This window comes from Colobus angolensis, unplaced genomic scaffold, assembly GCF_000951035.1.
Source record: "Colobus angolensis palliatus isolate OR3802 unplaced genomic scaffold, Cang.pa_1.0 Scaffold136, whole genome shotgun sequence".
NCBI lineage: Eukaryota > Metazoa > Chordata > Mammalia > Primates > Cercopithecidae > Colobus > Colobus angolensis.
The window spans coordinates 5,769,764-5,796,237 of record NW_012114444.1 but is presented as its reverse complement, the minus strand read 5'-3'; the positions used below and the strand labels follow the sequence as shown (position 1 = coordinate 5,796,237).

At 49.8% G+C, this 26,474-nt stretch overlaps 3 protein-coding genes across 5 annotated transcripts in view; all 3 read left to right on the top strand.

The window, feature by feature from the left end:
- Positions 1 to 11,372: 11,372 nt before the first annotated feature.
- Positions 11,373 to 26,474, top strand: part of LOC105506399 (neuroendocrine secretory protein 55) — a 71,341-nt gene continuing 56,239 nt past the window's right edge. For both annotated transcript variants that reach the window (XM_011934528.1, XM_011934529.1), the window contains exon 1: positions 11,373 to 12,590. In XM_011934528.1, coding sequence (XP_011789918.1) covers positions 11,793 to 12,548 — 756 coding nt within the window. In that variant the 5' untranslated portion in view covers positions 11,373 to 11,792 and the 3' untranslated portion in view covers positions 12,549 to 12,590. The remainder of the gene's footprint in view (positions 12,591 to 26,474) is intronic.
- The window catches only part of LOC105506400 (guanine nucleotide-binding protein G(s) subunit alpha), a 72,962-nt gene continuing 57,891 nt past the window's right edge, over positions 11,404 to 26,474 (top strand). Inside the window, exon 1 of one of the 2 annotated variants that reach the window (XM_011934531.1) lies at positions 11,404 to 12,590. In XM_011934531.1, coding sequence (XP_011789921.1) covers positions 12,548 to 12,590 — 43 coding nt within the window. In that variant the 5' untranslated portion in view covers positions 11,404 to 12,547. Of the gene's footprint in view, positions 12,591 to 13,050; positions 13,576 to 26,474 lie in introns of those variants that run through there. The other variant, XM_011934532.1, reaches the window with a different exon arrangement.
- LOC105506401 (guanine nucleotide-binding protein G(s) subunit alpha isoforms XLas-like) overlaps positions 24,683 to 26,474 on the top strand; it is a 2,343-nt gene continuing 551 nt past the window's right edge. The window contains exon 1 of the mRNA XM_011934533.1: positions 24,683 to 26,472. Coding sequence (XP_011789923.1) covers positions 25,228 to 26,472 — 1,245 coding nt within the window. The 5' untranslated portion in view covers positions 24,683 to 25,227. The remainder of the gene's footprint in view (positions 26,473 to 26,474) is intronic.

The following is a 26,474-nucleotide window of genomic DNA, read 5'->3' as shown; positions in this document are numbered from 1 at the left end:
AAACCCATCATTTGTGAAGTTAGTAACCTCTGGGGGATTTGAGAGGCAGTGTATGAAAACTGTGACTGGTACAGGGTCATCAAAGCACACATTAGCCTTAGCTTTATCTAATATTTTAAAACGATTAGATAATACATGTAATTCATATAATTGCATGTGCAGTTAAACATTAAAGTTAAGAAGTCATGGCTGGGAGAAGCTGCTGATACGTTATCAGTTTCACAGTGTAGACATCTTGAAAAAGGATCTTGAGAAAAATGAACTTGCCTTTCTTGTACCTTAATGTTCCTATTTTAGGGGCCAGTTTTAAGTAATAACTGGTGCTTTTGGAATAACCAACAGAAAAAGAGAGTGCCACCAAGTCATACTGGCTTTAGCCTTGGCCAAACTCTTCCTGGCTGCCATGTGACTGTGCCAGGCTGATCACTAAAGACATGGTATAGTCTATTTCTACCTTCCAAACTACTTCTAGCCAACTCTTGCTTTGCTCTTTCTTTAATAAGGAGCTGGAGGAATGTCAGTTCTAAAGTGATCAAGAAAAGAATGTGAAGCTGTTCCTTTGGTTGTTGACAAAAAATAGATCTGATATCAAGGGGGCTGACATCTGAGCCCTCGGCTCATGTTCCACCTCCACAAGAAGATTCTCTGCCTGGTGTAGTAAACAATTGAGAGACAGAACTAGGACTAGAAAAATTCAGTCTAAGAGTGGTTTTACCACTAACCAGCAGGTCCCACCTCCCTCTCTAAGCCTCAGTTTCCTTACTTGTGAAATAAAAGGGTTGAGACTCGATCTCTCCAGTGCCTTCCAGCTCCAGGATGACTCCTGTTGATAATAACTTTGGTTGGAAACTCAATTTGGAGTGTTCCTCTCTTGTCTCCCACTTAGCACTAGACTTTTTCTGCTATGACAGCCTCTCCACTGTGCCCAAGACCTAGAACATCTTTCTACCTGTCTGATACCTTGTCACGTGCAGCCCAAAGGCAACTTGCTCTCAACAGACCAAAGGCAGAACTCCTGGCCCCACCACCCCACTCAACATGGCAGAACTCCTGGCCCCACCACCCCACTCAACATGGCGGAACTCCTGGCCCCACCACCTTGCTCAACATGGCAGAACTCCTGGCCCTACCACCCCACTCAACATAGAGTAACTCCTGGCCCCACCACCCCACTCAACTTGGCAGAACTCCTGGCCCCACCACCCCACTCAACATGGCGGAACTCCTGGCCCCACTACCTTACTCAACATGGCGGAACTCCTGGCCCTACCACCCCACTCAACATAGAGTAACTCCTGGCCCCACCACCCCACTCAACTTGGCAGAACTCCTGGCCCCAACACTCCACTCAACTTGGCAGAACTCTTGGCCCCACCACCCCACTCAACATGGCAGAACTCATGACCTCCTGCTACCTCAACACCTGGGCCTCTTTTCCTGCTTCTCTAGCTTGGTGAAAAGTACTAGTTTCCATCTAGTTCCACCTGGGTGTCATCCTGACACAGCCAATTCCCCACATCCATGTTATCACCAAGCCTTGTAAGTCACTCTCCTAAATAACTCTAAAAGCCACTCTCACTATCCTCAGCTTTATGTATTTCTAAAAGCAGCCACCTCCCTAGACCCAGCTACTATCAACTCTAGCTTCCTCTCAAATTCCATCCCACTACTCTGTGGCCAGAGAGGTCTTTAAAATAGACAACTTGATTTCAGTCCCTCATGGCCATCAGGACAAAGGCTGCCCATTGTTTATGGCTGTTCAAGACAACAGAAAGACTGCAGTTTGACCTGCTGGGCCCAGAGACCCCTGCCCACCCCTCCAGATTCATCTCTGTCCTCCAGCTCTGCTGACCTGTGAGTTTCCCTAACAGGCTTAGCTTCTTTCCGCTAGAGGGCTGGCAAATACACTATTCCTCAGCTTGGAACTGCACCACCCTCTGGCTACTCCTCAACTTGGAACCGCACCACTCCCCTGCTGCCACATGCTCACCCTTCAGTTCTCAGCTCAAATGTGCACGTATCACTTTTTCAGTAAAGTATTCCCTGCTTTGCCCAAATCCAGGGCGGCTTCTTCTGCTGTATACTTGGGGGAAAAAAAACCCAAAAGAACATGTTTCTTTTCCAGTGTCCTTAGCTCAGATTGTAATGAGACCCTCCTTAGCACGACGACTCATTATTTCCAGATCCCCCTCACTGCATGCATTCACCATCGTATTCCCGGTGCCTCGCAGAGTACAGGACCTAGAGTGGGCACTCAGTGCAGTTGTGCAGACCAAACTCTACAGCTTCTAAGGCTTTCCATTAAGAAGCCACTAAAAGAGAACTGGAAAGTGAAATTTAAAAAAATCCAACTTGACTGCCAACTCCAACTTTATTTTAGGCTCTTTCTGCATGGCTGGGTTCCTCAAAATCCTGCCCCCTCATTCTCTCAACTCTTGGCCATTACTACCACTATACCACCACCACCACCGCTACACTACCATCATAACCACCACCACCACTAGCATCACCACCACCACCACCACCACCACCATCACCACAGCCACATCATCATCACCACCACCACCACTACACCACCATCATAACCACCACCACCACCACCACCACTATCACCACTACCATCACCACCACTGCTACACCACCATCACCACCACCATCATCACCACCACCATCATCACCACCACCATAATCACCACTACACCACCATCATAACCACCACCACCACCATTACCACCACTACCATCACCAACACCATAACCAGCACCAGCACCACCATCAGCCATAGTCACTGGTCAACTAGCAAGCAGAAGGAGGCAAGATTTATATCCAGGCCTGTGTGGTCCCAAATTTGGCTTTGGTTTCTCACCTCCAAACTTTCTGTTGAGCCCTCTCATAAGATACCATCTATTTTCCCTTTGAAGCCCACCTAAATACTGTCAGAGAAAAGACAGAGAAAAATCCCTTTAAAAACAGATATAAAATGAGGGTGCCCCCATTTCACCCTTCTCTCTCCTACACACTTTCAGAGGACACTGCAAGGCACAGACGAAGGATGAAGAAGTCAGAAAAAGCCGAAATAAGTAATAAAAACATCCATCTAACTGGCACTACTAACTAGAAGAACCCAAAAGAATAAACTAAAAATGATTCTAAAATATAAAAAGAAGTCGAGATTTACCAAATATCACAACTGTAAAACCCAAACGACACCGCATTGGAGGTTCCTAGATTTTGAGATTTAAGACCAAAATCTCCGCCACTGTGCCCGGCCAGACCACGCTAATATTTCAACAGAAATGTGTGGCACTCACATCAGGTTGCCAGCTGTTTTGCCTTTTTTTTTTTTTTTTTTAATCTGCTAGATAAAGTCACTGAAAACTAAATAAAAGCAAAATCTAAAAAACAACATCAGCGGGCGCGGTGGCTCACACCTGTTATCCCAGCACTTTGGGAGGCCGAGGAGGGCAGAACATGAGATCAGGAAATGGAAACCGTCCTGGCTAACACGGTGAAACCCCGTCTCTACTAAAAATGCAAAAACAAAATTAGCCGGGTGCGGTGGCGGGCGCCCATAGTCCCAGTTACTCGGGAGGTTGAGGCAGGAGAACGGCTAGAACCTGGGAGGCGGAGCTTGTAGTGAGCCGAGACTGCGCCACTGCACTCCAGCCTGGGCGAGAGTGAGACTCTGTCTCCAAAAAAAAAATCTAAAATCTTTTGGGGAGGGTACAATTCAAGCAGTTTTATGTATTCATTCATTCATTTACTATAACCATTTCTAATTTATTTATTTTCAAAGATTCTAAAATCTTAAAGCAAAACAAAAACCCTAATTACCATCTACAATCCTTCTAGAAAGAAATGACATCAAAATTCTAAAAGGCAGGAGCTTATGTAGCCTCAAAATCAAGAATCAAAATCAAAAGTCCCTGCTCAGGATAAATTTGGCTTGATGGAAGCTCCACTACAACATCTTTCATTTTCTCATCTCACTGCAGACTGGCATTTGGGAACCGCTGACTTAGTTCAACTCTTTCCCTGATGAGGGAGTCTCTTCTACCAAATCCTTCGGGAACCTTCTCTGAGTGTTTGCTTGAGTAGGCTGCTGGTCGCCTCATAAACCAACCAATTCTGAAAGTGGCAGAAGATGAGAAAAACATACAAAAATCAATACCATTTCTATAAATACACAATAAGCAGCCTGAAAATATAATGAAAAAAAAGAGAGCCCACTCAACAATGAAACAAACACATCAAATACTTGGGAAATATATGACATATATTAACATATTAAACTCACATAGGACATATTAAAATCACATGAAGAAAATACAAATCCTTAACGAGAGAAATAGTGACCTGAACAGATTGAGAGGCCATACTTCCAGCTTAAGACTAAATGCAGAAAAGATGACAATATTTCCCAACTTAATTTATAAATTGAATGCAATTCCAGTCAAACTATCACCAAGGTCATTTATAAAACTTGATAAAAATGGTTCTTAAATTCATACAGAAAAATAAATGGACAAAACATCAGAGAAGGCTGAGATACTACGCAGTAAGAAGGCACTTGCCCCTTAAAACAATGATTGTTAAGGCTATAGAGCAGTCACGCTAAGACACTGGGAAGATGCCACAATTTCACTAACTGAGCAGGAATGAAACCGCTAGCAATTAAAACTGCAGAACCCACGGAAGGCCACAACACTCTGAGGATAGAGAGATGTCTTGCAAAACTCTCTTATCTCACTTGTGGACAGGAAGCTTTTGATTTTGTTTTTGTAACTAACTGAGCAAGGTCAGAAATCTACAAAGTGACAAGATGAAGATTTCCTGACAGCCTAAAACAAGCCTCTCCCTAAGTATTTTCCAAGGTTCATCTCAAACCCCACACAGCACCTCATTCCTAGAATGCTTATGGTCAAAAGCACACTCTGGCAGTTAATTAAATTCCCGTTGTGCTCTAATTGCAAGTGTGAGTGTGTGAGACAGGCTGGTGGCTACAACTCCTGTCCCAGAGGCTCTTTTGCCAGGGTCCCTGCACCATCTCCACCGGGTGTCCAGGCACTCAGGAGGCACTGCTGGACTTCTTGCTGGGTCATTGTCTTCCTAAATACACAGATTATTGCTTAAGGGCGAGGATCTCCTCCACTTAAGTCAAATCTCACATGCCTCAATGCCTTTTCTTTTTATATGTGGCTCCTTACATGCCAGAAACCAAATCTGCCATTTGGAAAACCGAAAAGTCTTATCTTGCTCCTCTTCCCTCCCCCATCTGTGAAGAGCTGGGAGAGAAGTGATGGCTGCTTCCTGAGGGAACTTCTAGACCAATAACGGGAAGGACTCCCAATTTATGATAACTTTTAGCCAAAACAATGGATGGGGAAGAGGGGGTCCAGAAGTAATCACCAGCCTCCAGTGCGTTCTCATTTCTGACGTTGAGAGGCCCTTCTTTCAGTCTCCTGGCTCCCCACATTTTATCATGCACAATGTATGTCAGTCAAGGGCCCTATTAGGAATCCTATCATCCTAGCAGTGGAGGTGACCTTGTAGACCAACCCATCCAACACCTCCGGGTTCTCATACACAAGGAAGGAAGAAGTGGAAAGAAAACCCTGACGTGGAAACCAAGTACCCACCGCAAGGAAGCCAAGGATGCACCCTGCTAGGGCACTGATCTGATGATCAACCCATCCAGATCAACCACACACACCTGACTGAGACCTAAGGGGACCACACATCCTAACACCAGCAAGAGGCAGGACCTGACCTTCACTGGACTGTCTTTTGGAAAAATGAAGCCAAGCGAATATAACAAACAAATATCTTAGAATTCTCTTTAACGCAAAGCAGTGCTACAGTGAATGACGCCAATTTCTCCCCAGTTATCAGGATGGACTGATTACAATGCTCAGATTCATTTGCCTGAAGATAATTGCCTCAATTCTCCACTTCACTTTGCACATATAGAAATAGTCCCAATCTACTGAAGCCTCAGTGACTAGACATGTAAAATTGGTCTAATCATATTTTGAAGAGCTCGAGCTGCAAGGATTTCTATGAGCGTGTACCTAAACCGTGACACCACTAAGGGTTTCTCCCCTCTGGGCTCGAAGCGTGCTGGCTCCCTCCCTCCCAAAAGTCTGATGGGGTGAGTCAGATCCTCAGCAGATGAGATGAAAACAGCTTTGAGGCTCTCTGTCAGGGCTAGGGGCTGGGGGAAAGACAGGATGTCCAGGAGAGCTGGACAAAAGACAAAGCCATGAGCCGAGAGCTTTCCTGACAGTTGAGTGGGCCTTTGCAATCAGCAGTGTTTTCATCCACAGCTCACTGGCTGCATGGCTGCTGGTGGGCAGGGCAGAGGTGGACATCTGGGGCCAGAACCATGTGGACTGGAGGTATCCTGGGACAATGATGTTTCAGCTGGCTGCAGGAAAGAACCAGACAAGCTCAGTGTAAGTCCTGCTGGGCAGACAGTCGGAGCTCAGGATGAAGCAAGGCAGGGTGTCAGAGTCTAGGGGCTGACCCGGGGAACACGAGAATGCCAAGCTCCAGGGCCACGGCAGAGAAATGGGACACCATATCCAAGAGGGCCTGTACCCCTCTTGGGTACTGATGCTTTGCCTGAGCAAGGGGGCTTCTAGATGTTTCCCGTTGGATCAGGAGTCTAGAAATTGCTCCTCCTGTGGCAGAGGGAGAGAGAGGGAGATAGGCATTGTATCAGTAGGAGAAGCTCAACAGAGCACGAAGTGAAGAGAAAGTAAGGGAGCTCCTGGGAAGACAGCTCCAAGCAATCTCTATGCAGAAAACGAAGGCTCCTTTCTGATCCTATTCCCTTTAAAAATGAATAGCACAAATACAGTATTGTAATCCCAACAATGGCCTGGACAGAAACCAGCCATGTCAAAAAGGTGATTATTTCCCTCTATTATTTGCTTTTAGCTCTAGATGGCATTAACCCCAAATCTCAAAATCAGGAGCTTGAGCTTTTCACCATTTCTACTAGAGCCAATTGATATCAGTGCAGTCTGAATAACAGCAAAATAGCACCCTAGAGAACTGAGACAAATGCTTTGGCATTGTACCTTAGACCCCTATGGGGAACAGGCGGGAGGGGCCAATACCAAATTCTCAGTGGGTTTGAGCCTTACTGGCTGATTGCCACAGTGAGGGGTGGGGAGCACTTCAAACTCCCTGAATTCATTTCTATCCAAAGGAAAGTGTGAAAAGCTCTTCATCTCCAAAAATAGTCCTTTGCAATGATTGTCCAAAAAATATCTTCAAGAGTGATTATACCCGCTCACCAGGCAGAGCAGAACTGATCCATTATCTTGAGTTTTATCTTGGAAAATGCGTTGATGTCTATAGGACCCCTGACAATAGCCTGCAAGCCTTCTGAGAACCCATGATTCATCTGTCTCCCCCAGGGCCACTAGCACATGGCTTTGCACATGATAGACACATGGTTAGAAACAGGTGGATTGAAAACAATTCTCATGGGCTTTTAAACATCAAAAGAAAATCTCAAAGTCAGACTAGGTAAAGACTCATCTCTTTCTGAAAACCACCAGATGAACTGTATCTCTGATTCTAACCAGTTACTCAACTTCCCTCCCTGTCTATCTGAGCTGGAATGTATTACTCTATACCTGTCAGCAATCTGGTTTTAGTATTTGGAGGCACTTCACGCCAATGTGTGTGTTGCTGGATGGCAGGAATTGCTCATCCTCAATTACTTCGATCTCCCCACAATGCCCGGAATAGTGTCTGGATCATAGAAGTGGCTCAATTCATGATTGCTAAATAGCCAATTTCATTTGTAATTTCCGAGACAGCTCCAGGAGAGGAGGCAAAGAGGACCAATGTAATCAACAGATGGAATTGACTAATTTCTTTGCTTCAACAAGTGGTGAGTTGTGAGGCAAAGAGCCTCCACGCCCTGCCTTGGTGAGGAAAGCTCCTCCACAGGCCGCTGGGTCCATCACACACATCTGTTTGCCCTGTCCTAAAACTGCCACCCCAACGTTCCTTCCTGTCACTGAGCCACTTGCACTTTCAATGCTTCCAAAATAGTAAAAAGTAGGGGGGAAGGATCATGTCCATCGGTAGAGCCCCCAAACCCTTCTCCCATAACCTAGAGAGGCCTTCAATGGAATCAGAGGCTAACCTGATACGACTGTGGTGGGCACCAAGTTCCAACCCCACTCCCTCACGCACACCATGGAAAACATCTCCAGTGTGTGGTCACCTGTCCTTTGACTTCACATTGCTTCTGACAAAGCGCCAGCTTTCTGACAGCCCACTCCACGTCAGATTCTTCTTTGGGTTACGCCGAAGGCTTTCTGCTACAACTACCACCAACAGGTTCTAATTTTGCCCTCCACAGCCACATACAATAAATCTTAAGGTCTCTTCCACATGAAAATCCTTTAAGGAGCTAAAGACAATATTCTTCACAATTTATCCAAATTAGAAGCTTACTGTATGATACTGTAGTGAGCTGGGAACAGGGCTTTCCTGTCCAGCTGGTTTAGAAGCCTCCCTCCAGCAGAGTCCCGGAAGTGATATATGCCAACACTTTACTGGCAGACAGAGAGAGCCCCTTATTCCTTAGCCCGGTAACAACAGAGGTCGTTCATCACCCACTTGCTCCTTTTTGAAATTCACTCTGCAGCAAGCACTTTTTAAAGTCATGCACGTAATGCATTTTAAAGAGCATCTTCTGTACAGCTCCATTTGCTCAACCTCGGCACTAAGTGTGAGATGGAATGGCATTTCAGTGCAGTCCCCCGCTCCTTCCTCCCAGAGCCTGTAGTAAATGTACACTGAGATGTATTTGTAACTAAACAGGACTGGGGCTCAAAAATGCAGTGTTTTGTTAAATGTTTGTTTGCTGATTAAAATGTATCTTGCAAAGAAAGTGCATTGCTAATGCAGAATCTAGTCCAAAAGTATGTATTATGTAATGCACATTTTTTAATAATGCAGGCAATCTCGGTGTATCTATATTAGTGAATCAGCTCCGGGCTGCTATCTCCTTTATAGGCATAAAGCACTCCATCTGAAGAATGAAGTACTTTCTTATGTACACTGAAGAATCATAATCCACCTTGTTGCTGACAGCTGACATTAGTTTCCATTCAAAGGACATTTACTAGCACCCATATATTCCTGATTTTTCCTCCAGCGTGCCCTGAAATCAGCTTGAATAATATCTTTCTGTTTCATATGCTGTCAGTGGAGCTGTGCTAATTAGAAGAAATAAAGTAGGTGGGTCAGTGTAGGCAGACCCTCTAGAAACGTGCCCCATTAGTCAGGACTGAGAGGCAGAGATCAGGATTTGACATACACAGCTCTAAATGCCCCTGTAGAGTGTCCCATGACAATATCCACACAGCCAGGCAGGCACCTGTGATAATAAAACCCTTGCAGTTCCTCAGGAAAAGTGGTAGAGCAGGGCACAACTGGAACATAGACATGTGTCCTTTTGTGGGGTTTGACAAATCAATCCCACGTTATTAGACCAACCTCCCAGGTTCAAGCAATTCTTGTGGCTCAGCCACCCGAGTAGCTGGAACTACAGGTGTGTGCCAACACGCCTGGCTAATTTTTGCATTTTTAGTAGAGACAGGGTTTCACCATGTTGGTCAGGCTGTTCTCGAATTCCTGGCCTCAAGTGATCCAACTGCCTCAGGCTCCCAAAGTGCTGGGATTATAGGTGAGAGCCACCAGGCCCAGCCCAATCACTATTTTAAGGCTACAAACTAACACAGAGTGCAAGATGCAAGCTATAGACACAGCCAAGATGCAGAAAGGAAAACCTCAACACATCCAAAGCAGTTGCTGGTCTCTCACTGGGGTATGAACTCTGCACTTGGTGGCTCTAATGCGGGTGTGGTGTTGAAGGTGTGAGGTTAAGTTCCATCATGGTGAGAATGGCTGTGGGTACCTCACTGACTCTTCACACACCAGGCAGAAGTACCAGTACCAGGAAGGCCTGGTGGGCCACCCAGTGGTGGAGCCTCTTTTTTGAAGATTCCCCATACTGACTCAAGGAGGAGGAAAGGACTACAACCTGTGACATGTGTCCTAAGTGAAACAACCTTCCTGATACCCCCATGGATTCCAGGACGATGGCTTTGTGTCTGAGCTGTTTCGCCTTTGGACTTGTCACTATGGCCAAAAGGGCACTCCATAATCTTCATGGAGGGCCAGACTGAGGACATGCACACCCCAAAAGCAGCAGCCAGCTTAGCTCCCACTGCAGGGATCTCCTCCTGTAGGCTGTCATTTGATTTTCTAGGGCCAAGAAACAGCAGCACTATTGACTCCAAGTCTACAGCCTTGCAGAGTTCAACACCACGATCTAGTGGTGTCTGGCCGCCCCCTAGCCCTGAGCCAATCATTTTCTCACGTGGAATTCAAACTGGATTAAACAATGTTGGTGGGTACAGAGGGATTTGGACTGATTCAATCTCCTGATTGACAGCAAATTAATCCCAAATATCCTTTCCTTAATACAATACTTTTGTTGTTGTTGTTCACTACTCTACCTTCAGCATCTAAAACACAGCTTGGCACATGCAAGGCACCCAATGAGTACTGCTCAAAGAGATACCTTTGTTAAAAGCCTATCTAGGAAACAGCTGTGAGGGGGCCTCCAGTGAGGATTCCGTGTCACCCTGAACTGCCCCGCTGGAGAGAAGTGGTTGTGTGTACTGAGAACGCAGGAAACGCTTCCCTTTACCCATGCTCTCAGCTCCAGTCTGAGTTCCAGCACCACCTTCTCAGCTCAGTCGAGCTCAGGGCAGTCCTCAGATGGGCTTGCAGACTTGCAGACTACTACCTCAACCCTGGGGGCCCTTGTTGAAGAAGATGAGGTAATTAGCCAATTCAGACTGTTTGAGCACGTATTTTTTGGAAACTTCTCTAATTACAGTCACTATAACAGATCTGCTAAAGGCGGTTTCATGATTAATGACTACCTGAAGTTACCATCCTCAAACTATTAAGTCACTGGAAAATCCTGGGGGCTTAACACTCGTGTACAGACCCTCTTTCTCCTGAATATTTGCTATTTGGGGTTCTGGGTTTTTAGCTGCACCCAGGCTGTGTTGATTTCATCAATAACTGGGGAAACTGGGGAGGGGCACGACCCCACAGAAGCCTGCGCCCACCTGCCCAAGTACTGGACCTGGGCTAGCTTGCCGCTTGCTCCTTGCCACCCGCCAGGCCCCCCGCCCACTGCTTCGCCCAAATCCTTTCAAACAAGGTTCCCTCCTGCCACCTGCCGGCCCACTAGGGTCTGCGCCACAGGCTCGGCGCCACCGCGCAGCTCGCGGGGAGGTGGCCCCCACCTCCTTACTGCACATGCCCGGCAGAAGTCCGGGCGCGCAACTTCGCAGAACCTCACTGCCCGTCCCTCCTCGCCTCAGTCTCCTCTGTCCTCTCCCAGGCAAGAGGACCGGCGGAAGCACCTCTCTCGAGTCTTAGGCTGCGGAATCTAAGACTCAGCGAGAGGAGCCCAGGAGGAGACAGACCTTTCCCCTCTTTTCCCATCCCTTCTTCTTGCTCAGAGAGGCAAGCAAGGCGCGGAGCTGTAGAAAGTTCTTAAGTGGTCAGGAAGGTAGGTGCTTCCCTTTTTCTCTTCACAAGGAGGTGAGGCTGGGACCTCTGGGCCAGCTTCTCACCTGATAGGGTGTACCTTTCCCGGTTCCAGCAGCCAATGCGCTTTGGAGCCGCTCTCTGCAGAGCCAGAGGGCAGGTCGGCTTCTTGGTGTGCGCCTAAGAGGATGGATCGGAGGTCCCGGGCTCAGCAGTGGCGCCGAGCTCGCCATAATTACAACGACCTGTGCCCGCCCATAGGCCGCCGGGCAGCCACCGCGCTCCTCTGGCTCTCCTGCTCCATCGCGCTCCTCCGCGCCCTTGCCACCTCCAACGCCCGTGCCCAGCAGCGCGCGGCTGCCCAACAGCGCCGGAGCTTCCTTAACGCCCACCACCGCTCCAGCGCCCAGGTGTTCCCTGAGCCCCCCGAATCGGAATCTGACCACGAGCACGAGGAGGCAGACCTCGAGCTGTCCCTTCCCGAGTGCCTAGAGTACGAGGAAGAGTTCGACTACGAGACCGAGAGCGAGACCGAGTCCGAAATCGAGTCCGAGACCGACTACGAGACCGAGCCTGAGACCGCCCCCACCACTGAGCCCGAGACCGAGCCGGAAGACGAGCGCGGCCCTGTGGTGCCCAAGCACTCCACCTTCGGCCAGTCCCTCACCGACAGCCAGTCTCTCACCCAGCGTCTGCACGCTCTCAAGTTGCGAAGCCCCGACGCCTCCCCAAGTCGCGCGCCACCCAGCACTCAGGAGCCCCAGAGCCCCAGGGAGGGGGAGGAGCTCAAGCCCGAGGACAAAGATCCAAGGGACCCCGAAGAGTCTCAGGAGCCCAAGGAGAAGAAGCAGCGGCGTCGCTGCAAGCCTAAGAAGCCCACCCGCCGTGACGCGTCCCCGGAGTCCCCTTCCAAAAAGGGACCCATCCCCATCCGGCGTCACTAATGGAGGACGCCGTCCAGATTCTCCTTGTTTTCATGGATTCAGGTTAGTTGCCCACCGCTAAACTGGGAAGCCTGAGGGCGGTGTGGGAGAGGCGGGCGGAAAGGAGGTGAGAAGGAAAGGCAGGTCAGGGGTGAGTCGGAAGAGAGGAGGCTCAGTTGGCCAGCCCAGGGCCGGGGATCAGGGTGAGGCAGCGAGGGCTCCCCCAAACTTTCCAGGATGCCAGGGGCGCCCTGGTGGCCAAAGGTTTGTTGGACGGCGGGGCGCACACCGTGCGTCCCGCTGGAGACAACCTGAGGTCTCTCGGAGCTGGTGCCCCGGCTGCGCGACTGAATCCCGAACGCACCCCAGATTTGGAGCTGCACACCCAAACGGCATCGGTAAGTCACTTGTTTTGCGCGCCTCTCTTCCTCTCAGAAAGACTAGTCGCAAACAAGTTGGCCTTCTCAGGTGCCCAAAATCTGGTTCGGAGGTGCGCGCCAACTTTCACGATGTGAGAGCAGCCGCGCTGTAGAGACACTGCTGCAATGTGTGGAAAGTAATCAGAATGGGATTGGGCTAGAACTCTGGAGACTGACCACCGGGAGGGAAGTCACGCGCGCGCGGCGCCTAAGCAGCTCAGAGCCGGGAGCCCAGGTCCCAGAGCTGCCAGTGAAGCCGCGGGACCTCCGCGCCAGTGCCCCCCGCTGCCGCGCGCCAGTCTTGGCCGCCACAGCCCGCCTCCCGGCGCTTGCCGGGACAGAGACCGCCTCAAAGAGCGTGCGCACCTGCCCGCGCGCGCCTGAGCTGACCTCTCCCGGCGGCGGGCAGTTGAGGGGAAGTACTTAGGGGAAAGGTAGGGGAGGTAAGGGGACCCCTGGGGGTGCCCCTACGGGCTACCAGGGTTGGACGCACAGGCATGGTCACGTCGGGGTATTGCCAGGCTTTTGGCGCAGCTGGTCAGGTGGCCAGGCTGCACGCAGCTTAGCAGACGTCCTGGGCTGTTTGCGCAGGACCTCTGGAGGCCCTCGAGATGGTCGCAAGCGGAAAGGTAAAGCGGAACAAGGGACAGGCTGGAGAGGGGGTTCGCGTCTAACATCAGGATAACTTACAATTCGTTCCCAAAGAGCGCGGCGGCACCCGCAGGGCTGGGGAAAGGTGTTCGATCCAGCGCCAATCCTTGGACGATCAGTCGAAGAGGAGGCAGGGGCCGGCGGCTTCGGCAGCCTTGGGGAGGGGAGGCGGCGTGCTCCGGCCATTTTCAGCTCGGGTAGAGTTAAGTTTAGAATCTGTAACCTGGAGGGGAATCTGCTCTGGTGACCCAGCACAAAAACGGCCGCAATCTGGTAACGCACCTTCGGAAGGGAAGGCGTGCTCTCCTCGCCAGTCCTGGGGGGAAAGACTGATAAGTGAAATGTCTTTAAAAAATCTCATCCGACTTGGAAATTTTTTTTTCTGGTGTGCGTGTCTCATTTTGCGCCGGCTTGAATTATTCGGATGACAATGATTTAGAGGAAAAGTAAAGCGTTTTGAGGACCTGAAATGAATGACGGTCAGGTTTTGAACTCCTAAGAAAAGGATGATGATAGAAGGAAAATACCTTAAATGGTCTTCCTTCCAGGACCTATTCCGTAGGAAAGGCGTCGCGGCGCCCAAGACTTAGTTCTGCTGGGCTGCAGCGCAAACTGTGGTTAGATGCCTTTGTGGTCTTCCGTAATAAATACGGAGAAGCCAGTTTATTTGCAAGTGGTTTTCTGCGGCAGCAATGTTAGTCTCGGAAGTTTGGAGGCTGCAGAAGGGCTAGGCGTGCCCTGCTTTTTGGCTTGCCCATACATCGAAATTCCTACTTAATGTAAACAATGATGGTGTGTTGCTTTCTGTGACATTAAGTGTTCGGTTTTTCCTCTGGCAGTGTCTCAGCATGAGTTCACCAAGCAAAAGGTCTCTAGGGACAAGCAAGAGAAACCAGGGGTTGTGTTGAATTTTTTGGTGTGCCTTTCAAGTGTGGGCGCTATCTTCAGACTGGGTAGTCGGGGAGACCTGTTTTCCCACAGAGCTAGGTTTATTCATTAGAGAAATGAGCGTGTAGCCTTGTTGCAGGATGAATAAACAAGTTTTTTAAAAGCCCTCCGTGTCGAGCCCACACCTCACACCCATCTTGCTGTTTTTTAAACAGAAGCTCAACACAGGGAGGTTTCCTGAACTGTAAGCAACGTACCACGTTCACATGTAGCGAGGAGGGGCAATCTAGGAACACACACAGTCTTTCAGACAGCCTTCCACAAACTGCCTCGCCATCTGCATTACAGCCCAATTGTGAAAACCTGTTACCTACCGGCACCCACTCTCCCCCGCTCAATTCCCCTCCCCCAGCTTCCCTCTCTACACCCTGATTCAAGGGTGGAAAAGGCACTGCAGACCATACAAAGTAACTGGGATATACCAACCCCCCAGGAGAGCACTCATGACCCTCCCTGAGAAGACAGGATTTTGCTACATAGACTTAGCAAACCTTCTTTCTGCCCGGGAAACTGGTATTCAGCTGCCTTCCTTTTCCAGAGCCATTTCTAGCAAGTTCCCCAAGCATTCCCAACTCACTAGTCTCCCAGCTGGCCCTTTGTCTACCCAGCTCAACTGGGGTTAGCATTTGAATAGGCCCACTTGCCCCTTTTACATAGGTGAGGTCTGTGGGGTGAAGATATGCTCTCAAGAAAAAGCAGATCTTACCATTAACCACATAGGTGAATTACCAACCAGTTTTAATATTTCAAATGGAGGGTGAGGGAGGAGGAGGAGCAGGAGAATAAAGCTAGTTAAGCATGATGATATGCCCTCAATATTGAAGTTATTTCCTTTACTACATTAATCATTTGCTTAATGGAAATTTGCTTTTTGGGGGGAGGGGAGGATGACCCAAAGGTGCTCTTGTAATTGAACTTATTTGAGCTGGAAAATTATGCTGCAATGTTCCAACATTGTGTGGGGTCAGCCTGATGTAGGTTTAAAGTTTTGCAAACAGAACTCTTTATGTTCATCAGAATTCAAGCATTCGAAGTGTTACAGTTTGGGATGGTTTTGAGATGTTTCTCTAACACACTGCAAGCCTTTCTCACTCTGGAGCTGCTTACAGCCTTTGACGTTTCAGCCTTCATTTTCTGCAGCTGTGCAGGTTAAGGAGGAAGAAAGCTGAAGCTTCAGTGTTGGTAAGAATGAGCTTTTTTGCTTTTTAAGTAATCGACATGGATTTACCTCAATTATCAGTTATTATTATATTGCTCTTCAAGAAGAGGGAAGCTGTTGAGAGGAAACTGAGCAGAATCCATGGTGTTAGTAAAGCATGTCTCTTAACTGGAAGGTGATCTATTCACAAAAACCAAATCACTAAAATAAAATTAAGCCTCCAGGCCAGTGACGTCATGTGCTGGCTCAAGCGCTGCTCTTCTCTAAAAAATCGCCCAGCGGAGGGATGAGATGCTCAAATGACATCTTTAATCCCCACGTTCAAGAATGAGAGATGGAATTTCTTGTTCTGTTGGGGGGTTTTGACACTAATGACTCTATTTCCTGTAACTTGATGTCCCAAACTGGAGCAGTGGGATCTAAGACAAAATGCCTGGGGTTGCTTCTAGCCATGGTCTTGTCAAGTGGCCTTAGGTCAGACCCTACACCTCTCTGCCTCAGTTTCTTCTAAAATGAGGTCGCTGAATGAGATGATCCTATTTATCCCTTTCTGCTCCAAATGTCTAGATTGATTAGTTTAAGAAGGCTGGGGTTGTCCAATTTGACTCTATACTAGTGATTTTAACCCTAATGGAACTCCAAAAAAACTTCAAAAGTTGATCAAATAGAAAGCACTAGCTAGGGATTACGCCATTGCACTCCAGCCCGGTCTACAGTGTGAGATTCTGTCTCAAAAAAAAAAAAAAAAAAAAAAACCAAAAACCCAAAAAGCAAAAAAAGCACCAGCTATGAAGAAATCTGTTTTGTGTTGGTTTCATGTAAATTTTGTCAAATCTGCTTTACAGTTGGTTGCAAAATGGTCTAAAAAAGCAGTTTAGAGAATGCAGAATTCCACTGTGTCCTTTCCCTAAACTGGAAAAATTTAGCCATCCTGAGAGTCGTATTTAGTGTGTGTTTTATGTGTGTGTGTGTTCCCCACCTTCTCTCCCTGACCTTGGTGTCTAAGAACAAGCTTTTCAGAGCAGGAGCAGGCAGCATGGCTGCAAGTACTGACCTAGTACTGCGGCTTGGAGAGGCTAACCACTGTGGGAGACGGTAGACTGATGGGAACATTGGTTAAGTGACCACAAGTGTTGTTGAAAGCTTTTTGGTAACAGTTTTAAGTGTTCTGGTTAAGCTAGACCTGAAAAAAAAAAAAATGGGATAGAAGCTACAGTTTTCTCAACCTTTGTTTTTTTTCATGATCACTCCCCTCTTAGCTTCTTCAGACATATATTCCTTATTTGCCCCTCCCCATGACATTTTAATACCACGGACATATAGCTATACCCCATTATCTGTTTATGTACTGCAGGACCTTGTCACAACTAAGACTTTTTTGCACACTGCATCCCCCAAAACCAATTTTATCTCCAGCACAGATGTACGAGATAAACAAAGCAAGTATTTCAAAAACAAACAACAACAACAAAAATCTGATTCTGTCAAATTAAGTGATTTAGCACCCATTTTTGTTTTATAATTTCTTTCTTACATATCAAAAGGCCATATGTGGCAGGGAGGTAAATTTTTTACTGGTATTTGTTTTTTTCCCTTGTTTAAAAATCTCATGAGTTTTTCCAAATGCCTCCAATAGCTACTGTGGTCCAAGCACTAGTGGCCATTAATTCACAGGGCAGAGAAGCCAGAATAAGCAGCCTAGTGACTTAGTTCTTCCAAGGCCAAGAGCCTGCAATGCGGGGCCACCATCACCTGTTGACCATGCTCAGCCAGCAGAGGCAGGACTCTGCAACTATTCCCGGGTAGAAATGGGGAGGCTGCCTTCCCAGCTCCCACTGGGCATAGCCTGTGTGTTTATTTTGTGGGTTGATTTTAGGGTAAGTATGTTACAAATTAGCAGGGCACATGACTGTGAGAAAGGCCAACATAAACCCAGGCTGCATGGACAGAGGGTAGGTGGTGGCAGTAAAGTTGGGAGAGATTTAAGGAAGACAAAAGGAAAAGAAGAATTTGAGGGATCACAGAAAAAAGGAAGATGTGGGCAGACAAGACAACCCCTGGGAAGGAGCAGAAAAGAAGATATAGAAATGGGGAAGCGGGTCACAAAGCCAGGACATTTGGGGGTTATAAAGTTGTTTGAAGGAATAAAGAGAGTCTTGAAGAGAGAAAGGTTGAGGGCAGCTTCAAGTATCTGGTAGCTGAGGGGGTTAGAACAAAGTGTACCAAGGGACAGACTTTAGCTCAGCATTAGGAAGGGCATTTTTAAAAGCCGGATATGGCATTGGAGGGCTACTAATGAGGCTCACAGATTCGACACCGTTAACATCACTGTCCCCCTGAGAGTTTCTTTTTCTTTCTTTCTTTCTTTTTGAGACAGAGTCTCGCTCTGTCGCCTAGGCTGGAGTGCAGTGGCACGATCTCGGCTCACGGCAAGCCCTGCCTCCTGGGTTCACGCCATTCTCCTGCCTCAGCCTCCTGAGTAGCTGGAGCTACAGGCGCCCGCCACCACGCTGGGCTAGTTTTTTGTATTTTTAGTAGAGACGGGGTTTCACCGTGTTAGCCAGGATGGTCTCGATCTCCCAATCTCGTGATCCGCCCGTCTCCGTCTCCCAAAGTGCTGGGATTACAGGCGTGAGCCACCAGGCCCGGCCTTCCCCTGAGAGTTTCTTACAGACCTGGTCCAAAAATTCCAATTTCACAGGTGTGGAGTTTTCACACAAGTACTTCAATTGCTACGCTCAAAGAGAAAGATTTAACACCTAGAAATCTAGCCGTCTAGAGCCCTGGGTTTTGGTTCACAGCAAGGTTGGTCTTCAAGGTCCCCACTCTCAAACTTGAGGGGTCCAAGGGGCACAGGCCAAAGACTGGCAGCCAGCAGAAGACCACGTTTCTTCTCCCCCCAACCCCATGTGAGAGCTGGTTTCTGAGTGTCCTGGCTTATGTCGCTGTCTCAACTAGATTTCATTAGGAAAATGTGCTCTGGGTAATTGAGGTTGTTGGAGAAGGTGAAATATACCATTCCCCTTAAACAATGATGCCCAGAAGCCCCCAGGGTGGCTGGAATTTCCACCATGAATTGCAGAAATTTCAAGCAGAGCTTCCACTAAAGCCAAATTTACCTTCCGGGATTCCCTCTTCCCCCTCCAACCCCTACTTTTGCCTCTCTGTTAGTTTCTTTCCCATGGTGCTGTTCATCTTTTTTGGAATGGCCTCTTCTCCCCTGAAATTCTTTGCTGCATCATCAGCTAGTCTGGAAAGGAATCCACAGCCCAGCTCAGGCAACTACAGAGAAAATGTCTGGACCCACTGTTCAAGCACAGGTGGTGAGAGGACAGTGGCATGCCTTGGCTCAAACAGAATTTGGTGCACCTTTTGAGAAGGCTGCTGAGCTACAGCTAATTAGCTGAGTGAAGGGGTCTAAATTCATGATGCAGGATTTTTAATCTGAGCATATCAAGTATTTTCGTAAAGACTATTTCCACTACCTCTAATATCAGCCTTGCATCTGCCTCTAACCTGGTATCTTGCCTCATCCATTTGAGGCCTTTTTCCTTTAGCTGGCATTTGCTTCAAACAGCCTGGTCACACAGACCCCTCTGCAGACAGCAGTATGCTGCTGCCTCCACCGGCCAAGGCGGGCAGAGAAGAGGCTGAAGGGAAAAGGATGGCAGCAGCAAGTCTTGATTGAAAAGTAATTAATTGTACAGCTTCAAAGTCTATTACTACTCAGTCAGCACTCAGAAAACATTTGTCACTGGGAGGCTGAGAAACGTCATAGTTGCCTAAATTCTTTTCTACCTTCTCTTTCTGCTTTTACTTTTTTCTCAATTGAAAGAAACCCACTCACAACTAATGACACGAATGGACTATAGAGAAGGCACTTCTGCAAACTTCACCACCCATCTCCCTGCAAAGCTACAGACCAAAAGGAAAATGACTACCAAAAAAAATTACTGTTGTTCATGGTTCCTGTTCCCTTCCCTTTCGCTCACCTCCCCTCCCTCTCTCTACTTTGCTTTATCTTTGTTGCCTACAGGGATAAACCCAGAAAGCTGACAGGTAGCTACCAAAACTTGAGATATGCCTTGTGCTTTTGGTAATGAGTAAGAATCCCAGAATGTAAGTAGAAACACAATCACGTGTTGAATACATGTGCCATGAAAGCGTCAATAGAGAGGTGAGAGACTAAGTTTGGGAAGCCCAGTGCATCACCCGGGGCTACCAAGGAATGGGGCTGTAATGGTGCTGTTCAGAGAGTCAACGGTAAAGAAATACATACATTCTTTCCATTTGGGGTTCCATATTTTCAAAAAGCCACTGTTTGCCACCTGTGGCACCTGGGCCATTTGGCTTTCCTCAGAAATGCAGAGTTTAATGGAAGCATGAGAAATTTTTCCCATCCCTTTCTTAGTACATCAAGTGCAGAGGCTATTATTTTTAAGTAGCCAAGTATACACAATTTTCAAGTAACCCATCCCTGGGTTTTGACAGCCAATCCTGTCCTCCCCTACTTGACACATCATCTCACTGCAGCCCTGCACTCCAGCACACAGCCCCTCAGGACAGGGGTCAGGACCCTGGCATACAGCTTCTATCCATCCCAACTTGGCCTTTTTTTCAGGCACCAGCCTCACCTGACTTCCTCTTCCTTAGCTGCATAAAGACTAGGACTTTTCTTCCTCAGTCCTATCACATATTCATCTTCTCCCATGACGGCAATCCATCCAGCATTGGAAAGCTACGTTTAAGGTACTTTGCTATTATACAATTATAATGGCAGATCCTAAAAATGTCCCTGGCAAGGTTAGGCCCCAGATGACGCTGCCCACTAACATCCAGCACTGGCCATCTCCATCCAGATCAAGGCCACGTTTCTATCTTGAGTTAGCAAAATTATCAGCCCTCAGGAGGATCACCAGGCAAGCCAACCCATCAGGCCAATCAAGGTGGACCCCAGTAAACCCACTAGCTGATCACCCCCAGCTCTTACTATACCAGATTCCTCAGGTCCCTGTGGCCTTTCAGGTGCCACAGGTGGGTCAACTCCTCGAACATTTGGCCACACTTCTGGGGTCCCTGACCCCACTACTGATGTTTCAGCTCTTAGCTCCACTCACCTATAGGACTTAGGTTTTTCAGAGACTGGTAGCCAGTCACTACAGAGAAATAACAAGAGTGGGAAAATGGGGGAATATCAGGGTTAAATACTGGGATTTATCCTTCCTGGTCTTAATTTACCTTTAGATTAAGGCAATTCCTATTCAAATCTAAGGGTCCTTTCTCAGCTTATAGTGGTGATTTTCAACTGGGGGAGATTTTGCCCCCCAGAGGACATTTGGCAAAGTCTGGAGACATTTTTGGTTGTTAAAACTAAGGGGATGCTACTGGCATCTAGTGGGTAGAGGCTAGGGATGCTGCTCAACATCCTACAATGCACAGGGCAGTCACCGCAACAAAGAATTGCCTGGCCCCAAATACCACTAGTGCAGAGGCTAAAACACAAGTCTAGATAAATATGTGCTGAGTGGTTCTGAAACCCCTTCCTCTAGTGTGCTCCCATCTCTCCCTTCTGAGTCCTCCCTGCTCACTCTTGGACTGTATCCCTTTTTCCTGTCCAGTGCGCCAATTGTTCAAGATTCTGTTACCAAATGTATTTCTCCCCTAAAGAGTTTTCTCTGATTCCATAAATTCATCTCTGTAAGGACGATTGCCAATTTGAATGTGTGATCTTCATCTTTTTCTAAATTTCAGACCTTCCCTCCCTAAATTTCAGATTTCCCTGCAAAAATCTCTATCCCAGCTGCTCAAAGTTCCTTTAACTCTGCCATGTCTAAAACCAAATCAGCACTGCCACCTTGCCAGTCCCTCCCACTGACTTCCCTGTCCAACTCCCAGTGTTTCATCCATCTGGGTGCCACACTTTGGCTCCTCCATTTTTTGTGTCTTTCTAGCAATAACAGGTGCTCCAGGAGGATCCTTTGGGACCCCTCTTGAGTGTCATCCTTCAGCATTCCTGCTTCCTGCACCGTGCTAGGTCTCTCCTTTCAACATCTCCTTTGTGCATAACCCCTTTCCTTTGTTCTCTCTCCATCAGGATCATCCTCCGTGCTGCTTCTGCCTTTCCTAAAAGTAGGCTCAAATCCTCACTTGCAGAACAAAAAACTTTCAACATCCTTTCTGTTTCCTGCCAAAATAGCCTCAAAGTGCTTGCCCTCATACTCTATGCCATCCTCAGAGAGATTCTATCTAATTTCTCCTGACTTTTCTCCCCCAGCTCCCGAAGAGCCACCCAAGGTGGCCAGTTGTGTTTACCCAGCCACGCCCCATGTTTCTTACCATTATTTCCTTTGTTCGTGGTGGGCAAACCGTCTCCCATCCCCCACTACCACTTTCTATTCATAGCCAAGGCGTCTATCCTTCCTTGGAGGCCCATATAAAAAGCCATTTTCTCCACCAAGGCTTTCAAGGTCCCCCCAAGTGGAGGTCTTTTCTTTCATTTTTATGCTGCTCTACTCCCTAGGATGAGGAATTGGTATTTGCCTAACTTTTTTTTTTTTTTTAATCACCTCGATGCATGTGCTCCCCTGGCAAAGAATCATGATACCAGAAAGAATGAACAAAGGGGTCCCACAGACCCATGAGGGTGTCGAACAGAGACCCTGAACCCGTTCCTCGACAAATGGTGCTTTGAGGGTGAGCGCGAGGCCTGACGAGAGCAAACCACCCCTTCGGAGCACCCATCGCATTCTCCCTGGGGTTCCAACCCCAGTGTCTACTGACCTTCCACTTGTGCAGGCTCAGCATCCCTGGGGCCTCAACTCCTTAGCCATCCTGGGCTGCTCCTCGCAGTAAGCCCTCTCCTCGTAGTCCTGGCCCTCTACCTCCCAGCCCTGGAAATCTTCTTGCTCCTCGCCTCTCCCGGCAGCGGCACCCCGTTGGCTAGGTTAGCCTGCCGCCATCAACACACCCAAGGGTTGGCCCCTGGGACCCCACCTCTCCCCCGAGACTCGGCAACCTGTGGCATGAGGAAGGGTGACCCCACGGCGCTAGCGGTCCTCGTGGTCTTCCAGGCCTAGCCGCCATACACCCGTCCCCCAACGACTTCCAACCACCCCAGCAGCACAACCTCTTCGGGCGTTCCAACGCGGCGCCCCCTATTGGACCTCCCACCCATATCCGGTTTCCGGTCTGACGCCCCCTGCTCATTCGCCAGGCAGCTATGATTGGCATGACCCCAGCCCAATGGCTGACCCGGCACTGGGGTCGTAGGGGAGTGAGTTGGTGCTGGGACCCAGTTGAGCGGCCGTTCAGCGGGTGCCCAAGTGGCTAAGCCATTTTGTGTGGAGTTAGTTGGCCAAAGTTTGAACCAAAGTTCAGTGTTGACAGCTGGAAGTGTGTAGACCCATAGAGCTAAAGCGACATATCTTTGGGGGATCCCACACGTTTACCGGGGTCCTGCTGTATTCGCCTCTTTCGCTGCTGCGTGGCCACGTGGATGGTGGATGCAGGGGGGCAAGGATGCGCGGTGCCTGTGGTACCCTGGCTCTAAGAGGGATGTATTAGACTAGACGGTATTGCACCGTGCAGTGGTTCGCCCACCTGCAGCTCGCGTACAGCAGCCCCCGCTGTGCGCCCTGCTTGCTGCAGCCCGCCCTGTGTAACACTCATCCAGCCTCTCCTCCCGCAGGACTCTGTAGGTCAGGTGACCCCCTGCCTCCTGCCCAGCTGCTCTGTGCCTAGACGTGGCTCGCCAATCTATCTTATTGATGAGACCGACCTGATGCGCACCTGCCGGGTTTTACGTGACCCCCTAACAGCAGCTTTTCTCCCGGGCTCAAATCCCTCAGCAGACCCCAGACCAGAGCATAGCATGTGCACACACCAAGGTCACCAGGTGGTTTGGGTATTTACCTTTGGCTAGCTCTGAGCCCACCGCAGCATGGTAGCGGGAGCGCAGCTGCGCGGGCAACCGCCGGGTTTGTGGCCGGTTGGCGGGCTCAGTGCCGCCTCAGTAGGCTCTAGCAGTGGAAAACTAAAGTGACTACCCTAAGATACCCATAGCGAGAGGAGAGGGGCTGGAAGGGTACTGGAGACAGGCTGTAGTGGGGCTAAAGGAGCGGACTGACTGGCACTGCGGCCGGCGCCCGAAGCAGCGAGCAGCGCACCTCAGCTGCGGTTGCCGCGCGGCATGGTGTTTATCTGTGGGTTCAGTGCCCACAGCGTTGTCTACTCTCGAAATCACTCTAAACCGGCCATAAACGCCAACCAAAATCCCCTTTAACCCTTCCCTAGAACAGCAGGACCTGCGAAACTCTGAGGCCGCTTTGTGGGGTCCCCCTCTGCGCAGCACGCCCCCCACCCCTCCATGGGTGCCACCGCAGCTACTGCCTAGGGGGCTTTGCTCTTGGTGGTACGCACCCGAGACCTTCTTATTCCCCTGCGTCACCATCCACATAAACAAGGGAGCACCCTGCTTGCGCCGCTGTGGACCACTGCGGAGACCCCTAGAGTATGATGAGGGTGGGGGCTGCTAAAGTGCTTTACCGGAGCCAACCTCAGCAAGCGACAAACAAAAGCAGCAAAAAGTACACCCATGGCATTTAAAAAACAAATTGTGTGCTCGCATACTCGGCATCCCCTCTCCCTCGTCTCTCTCTGCTTCTCTGGTGGGCTCACGACCACCTGTCGCATCCCCACGTGTGCCTGTGCCCCTTCCCAGGCACCAAAAGCCTTGCGCTCCGGACTGGGGGCTTGAGATCCGGGGCTGCCTGGAGGCTGGGGGCTATGACTCAGGGTTTCAGGGGTATCCTAGGGTGATGAAACCCTTCTTCAGTCCCCCCTCCCCCAAGGAGTCGGTTGGGTTGGGGAGGGAGGGTTTCAGCTCCTGTACTCCAGCGTCCCGAGGCCCACGTCTTGCGTCACGTGTCCCGCAACGCAGGAGAGCTTTCTCTGGCCAGGGGAGAAGCGAGGAGAAAGATTCCAAATCAGTCAGGGAGAGGAGTGGAAGGAGCCAAAACGTCCCTGCGAGGCCTGCGCTCGTCAGCCCCCTTACCCAAAGTCCCGGGCCGCTGGCGCCAGGAGCAGGATCCTGGAGCTGGAGCCAGCTCGGCACTGGAACCGGCGTCCTCTGGTGGCAGAGAGAGAGCGCTACTGGCGATTTTCGGACCGAATCGGCACGCTCGGCAGATCCAAGCAGGCGGGACTGGCCTGGAGGAAAAAAGAAGAGAGAGGAGGGCATAAGGACAGACGAAGGAAGAGGGGCTGGGGGGCATACTGAGGGGATAAAAAGTGGCCAGAAAGGAGCCAAGACTCCACCAGCAACAATTGAGTTGCTTCAGCCTCAGTCTAGGGTTCCAGGCCTTGAACCCCCCAACCTCACAAGGGTTGGAAAGTGAGGCTGGTGAACTTTCCAGCTGGTACTTTGATTTAATAATAATAATAATAATAATTTTTTCACCCTAGTTTGGTTGGGTGCTCCGTCTTACGGAGCCCCAAACTTATTTTGAGAGGCCGCCACCCTGTTATGGGCGTGCGCAACTGCCTCGACGGCAATAATATGTCAGGACAACGCGATATCCCCCCTGAAATCGGGGAACAGCCCGATCAACCATCTTTGGAGGCCCCAGGGGCAGCTGCCCCCGGTGCTGGGCCTAGCCCAGCCGAAGAGATGGAGACCGAACCGCCTCACAACGAGCCCATCCCCATCAAGAATGACAACAAGGCCTGTGGACCCCCAGAGGTCTCCAGGCCCAACTTTCAGGTCCTCAACCCGGCATTCAGGGAAGCTGGAGCCCATGGAAGCTACAGCCCACCTCCTGAGGAAGCAATGCCCTTCGAGGTCGAACAGCCCAGCTTGGGAGGCTTCTGGCCTGCACTGGAGCAGCCTGGATCCCCCAGTGGGGCCCATGCAGGCCTTGAGGCCTTCGGCCCAGCATTCATGGAACCTGGAGCCTTCACTGGTGCCAGACCAGGCCTGGGAGGATACAGCCCTCCACCAGAAGAAGCTATGCCCTTTGAGTTTGACCAGTCTGCCAAGAGAGGCTGCAGTCAACCTCTCTTACAGGTCCCAGACCTTGCTCCAGGAGGCCCAGGTGCTGCAGGGGTCCCCGGAGCTCCTCCCGAGGAGCCCCAAGCCCTCAGGCCTGCAAAGACTGGCTCCAGAGGAGGCTACAGCCCTCCCCCTGAGGAGACTATGCCATTTGAGCTTGACGGAGAAGGATTTGGGGACGACAGCCCACCCCCGGGGCTTTCCCCAGTTATCGCACAAGTTGACGGCGGCGGCCAGTTCGCGGCAGTCGCGGCCTCGAGTGCGGTCCGCCTCACTCCCACCGCGAACGCGCCTCCCCTCTGGGTCCCAGGCGCCATCGGCAGCCCATCCCGAGAGGCTGTCAGACCTCCTCCTAACTTCATGGGCAGTAGCCCCCCGATGGAGATCTCCGGACCCCCACTCGAGATGGGCAGCGCCCCCGCTGGGGTCGACGACGCTCCCGTCAACATGGACAGCCCCCCAATCGCGCTTGACGGCCCGCCCATCAAGGTCTCCGGAGCCCCAGATAAGAGAGAGCGAGCAGAGAGACCCCCAGTTGAGGAGGAAGCAGCAGAGATGGAAGGAAGCACAGCCGCTGATGCCGCGGAGGGAGGAAAAGTCCCCTCTCCGGGGTACGGATCCCCTGCCGCCGGGGCAGCCTCAGCGGATACCGCCACCGGGGCAGCCCGTGCAGCCCCAGCGGATCCCGACTCCAGGGCAGCCCCAGAAGATCCCGACTCCGG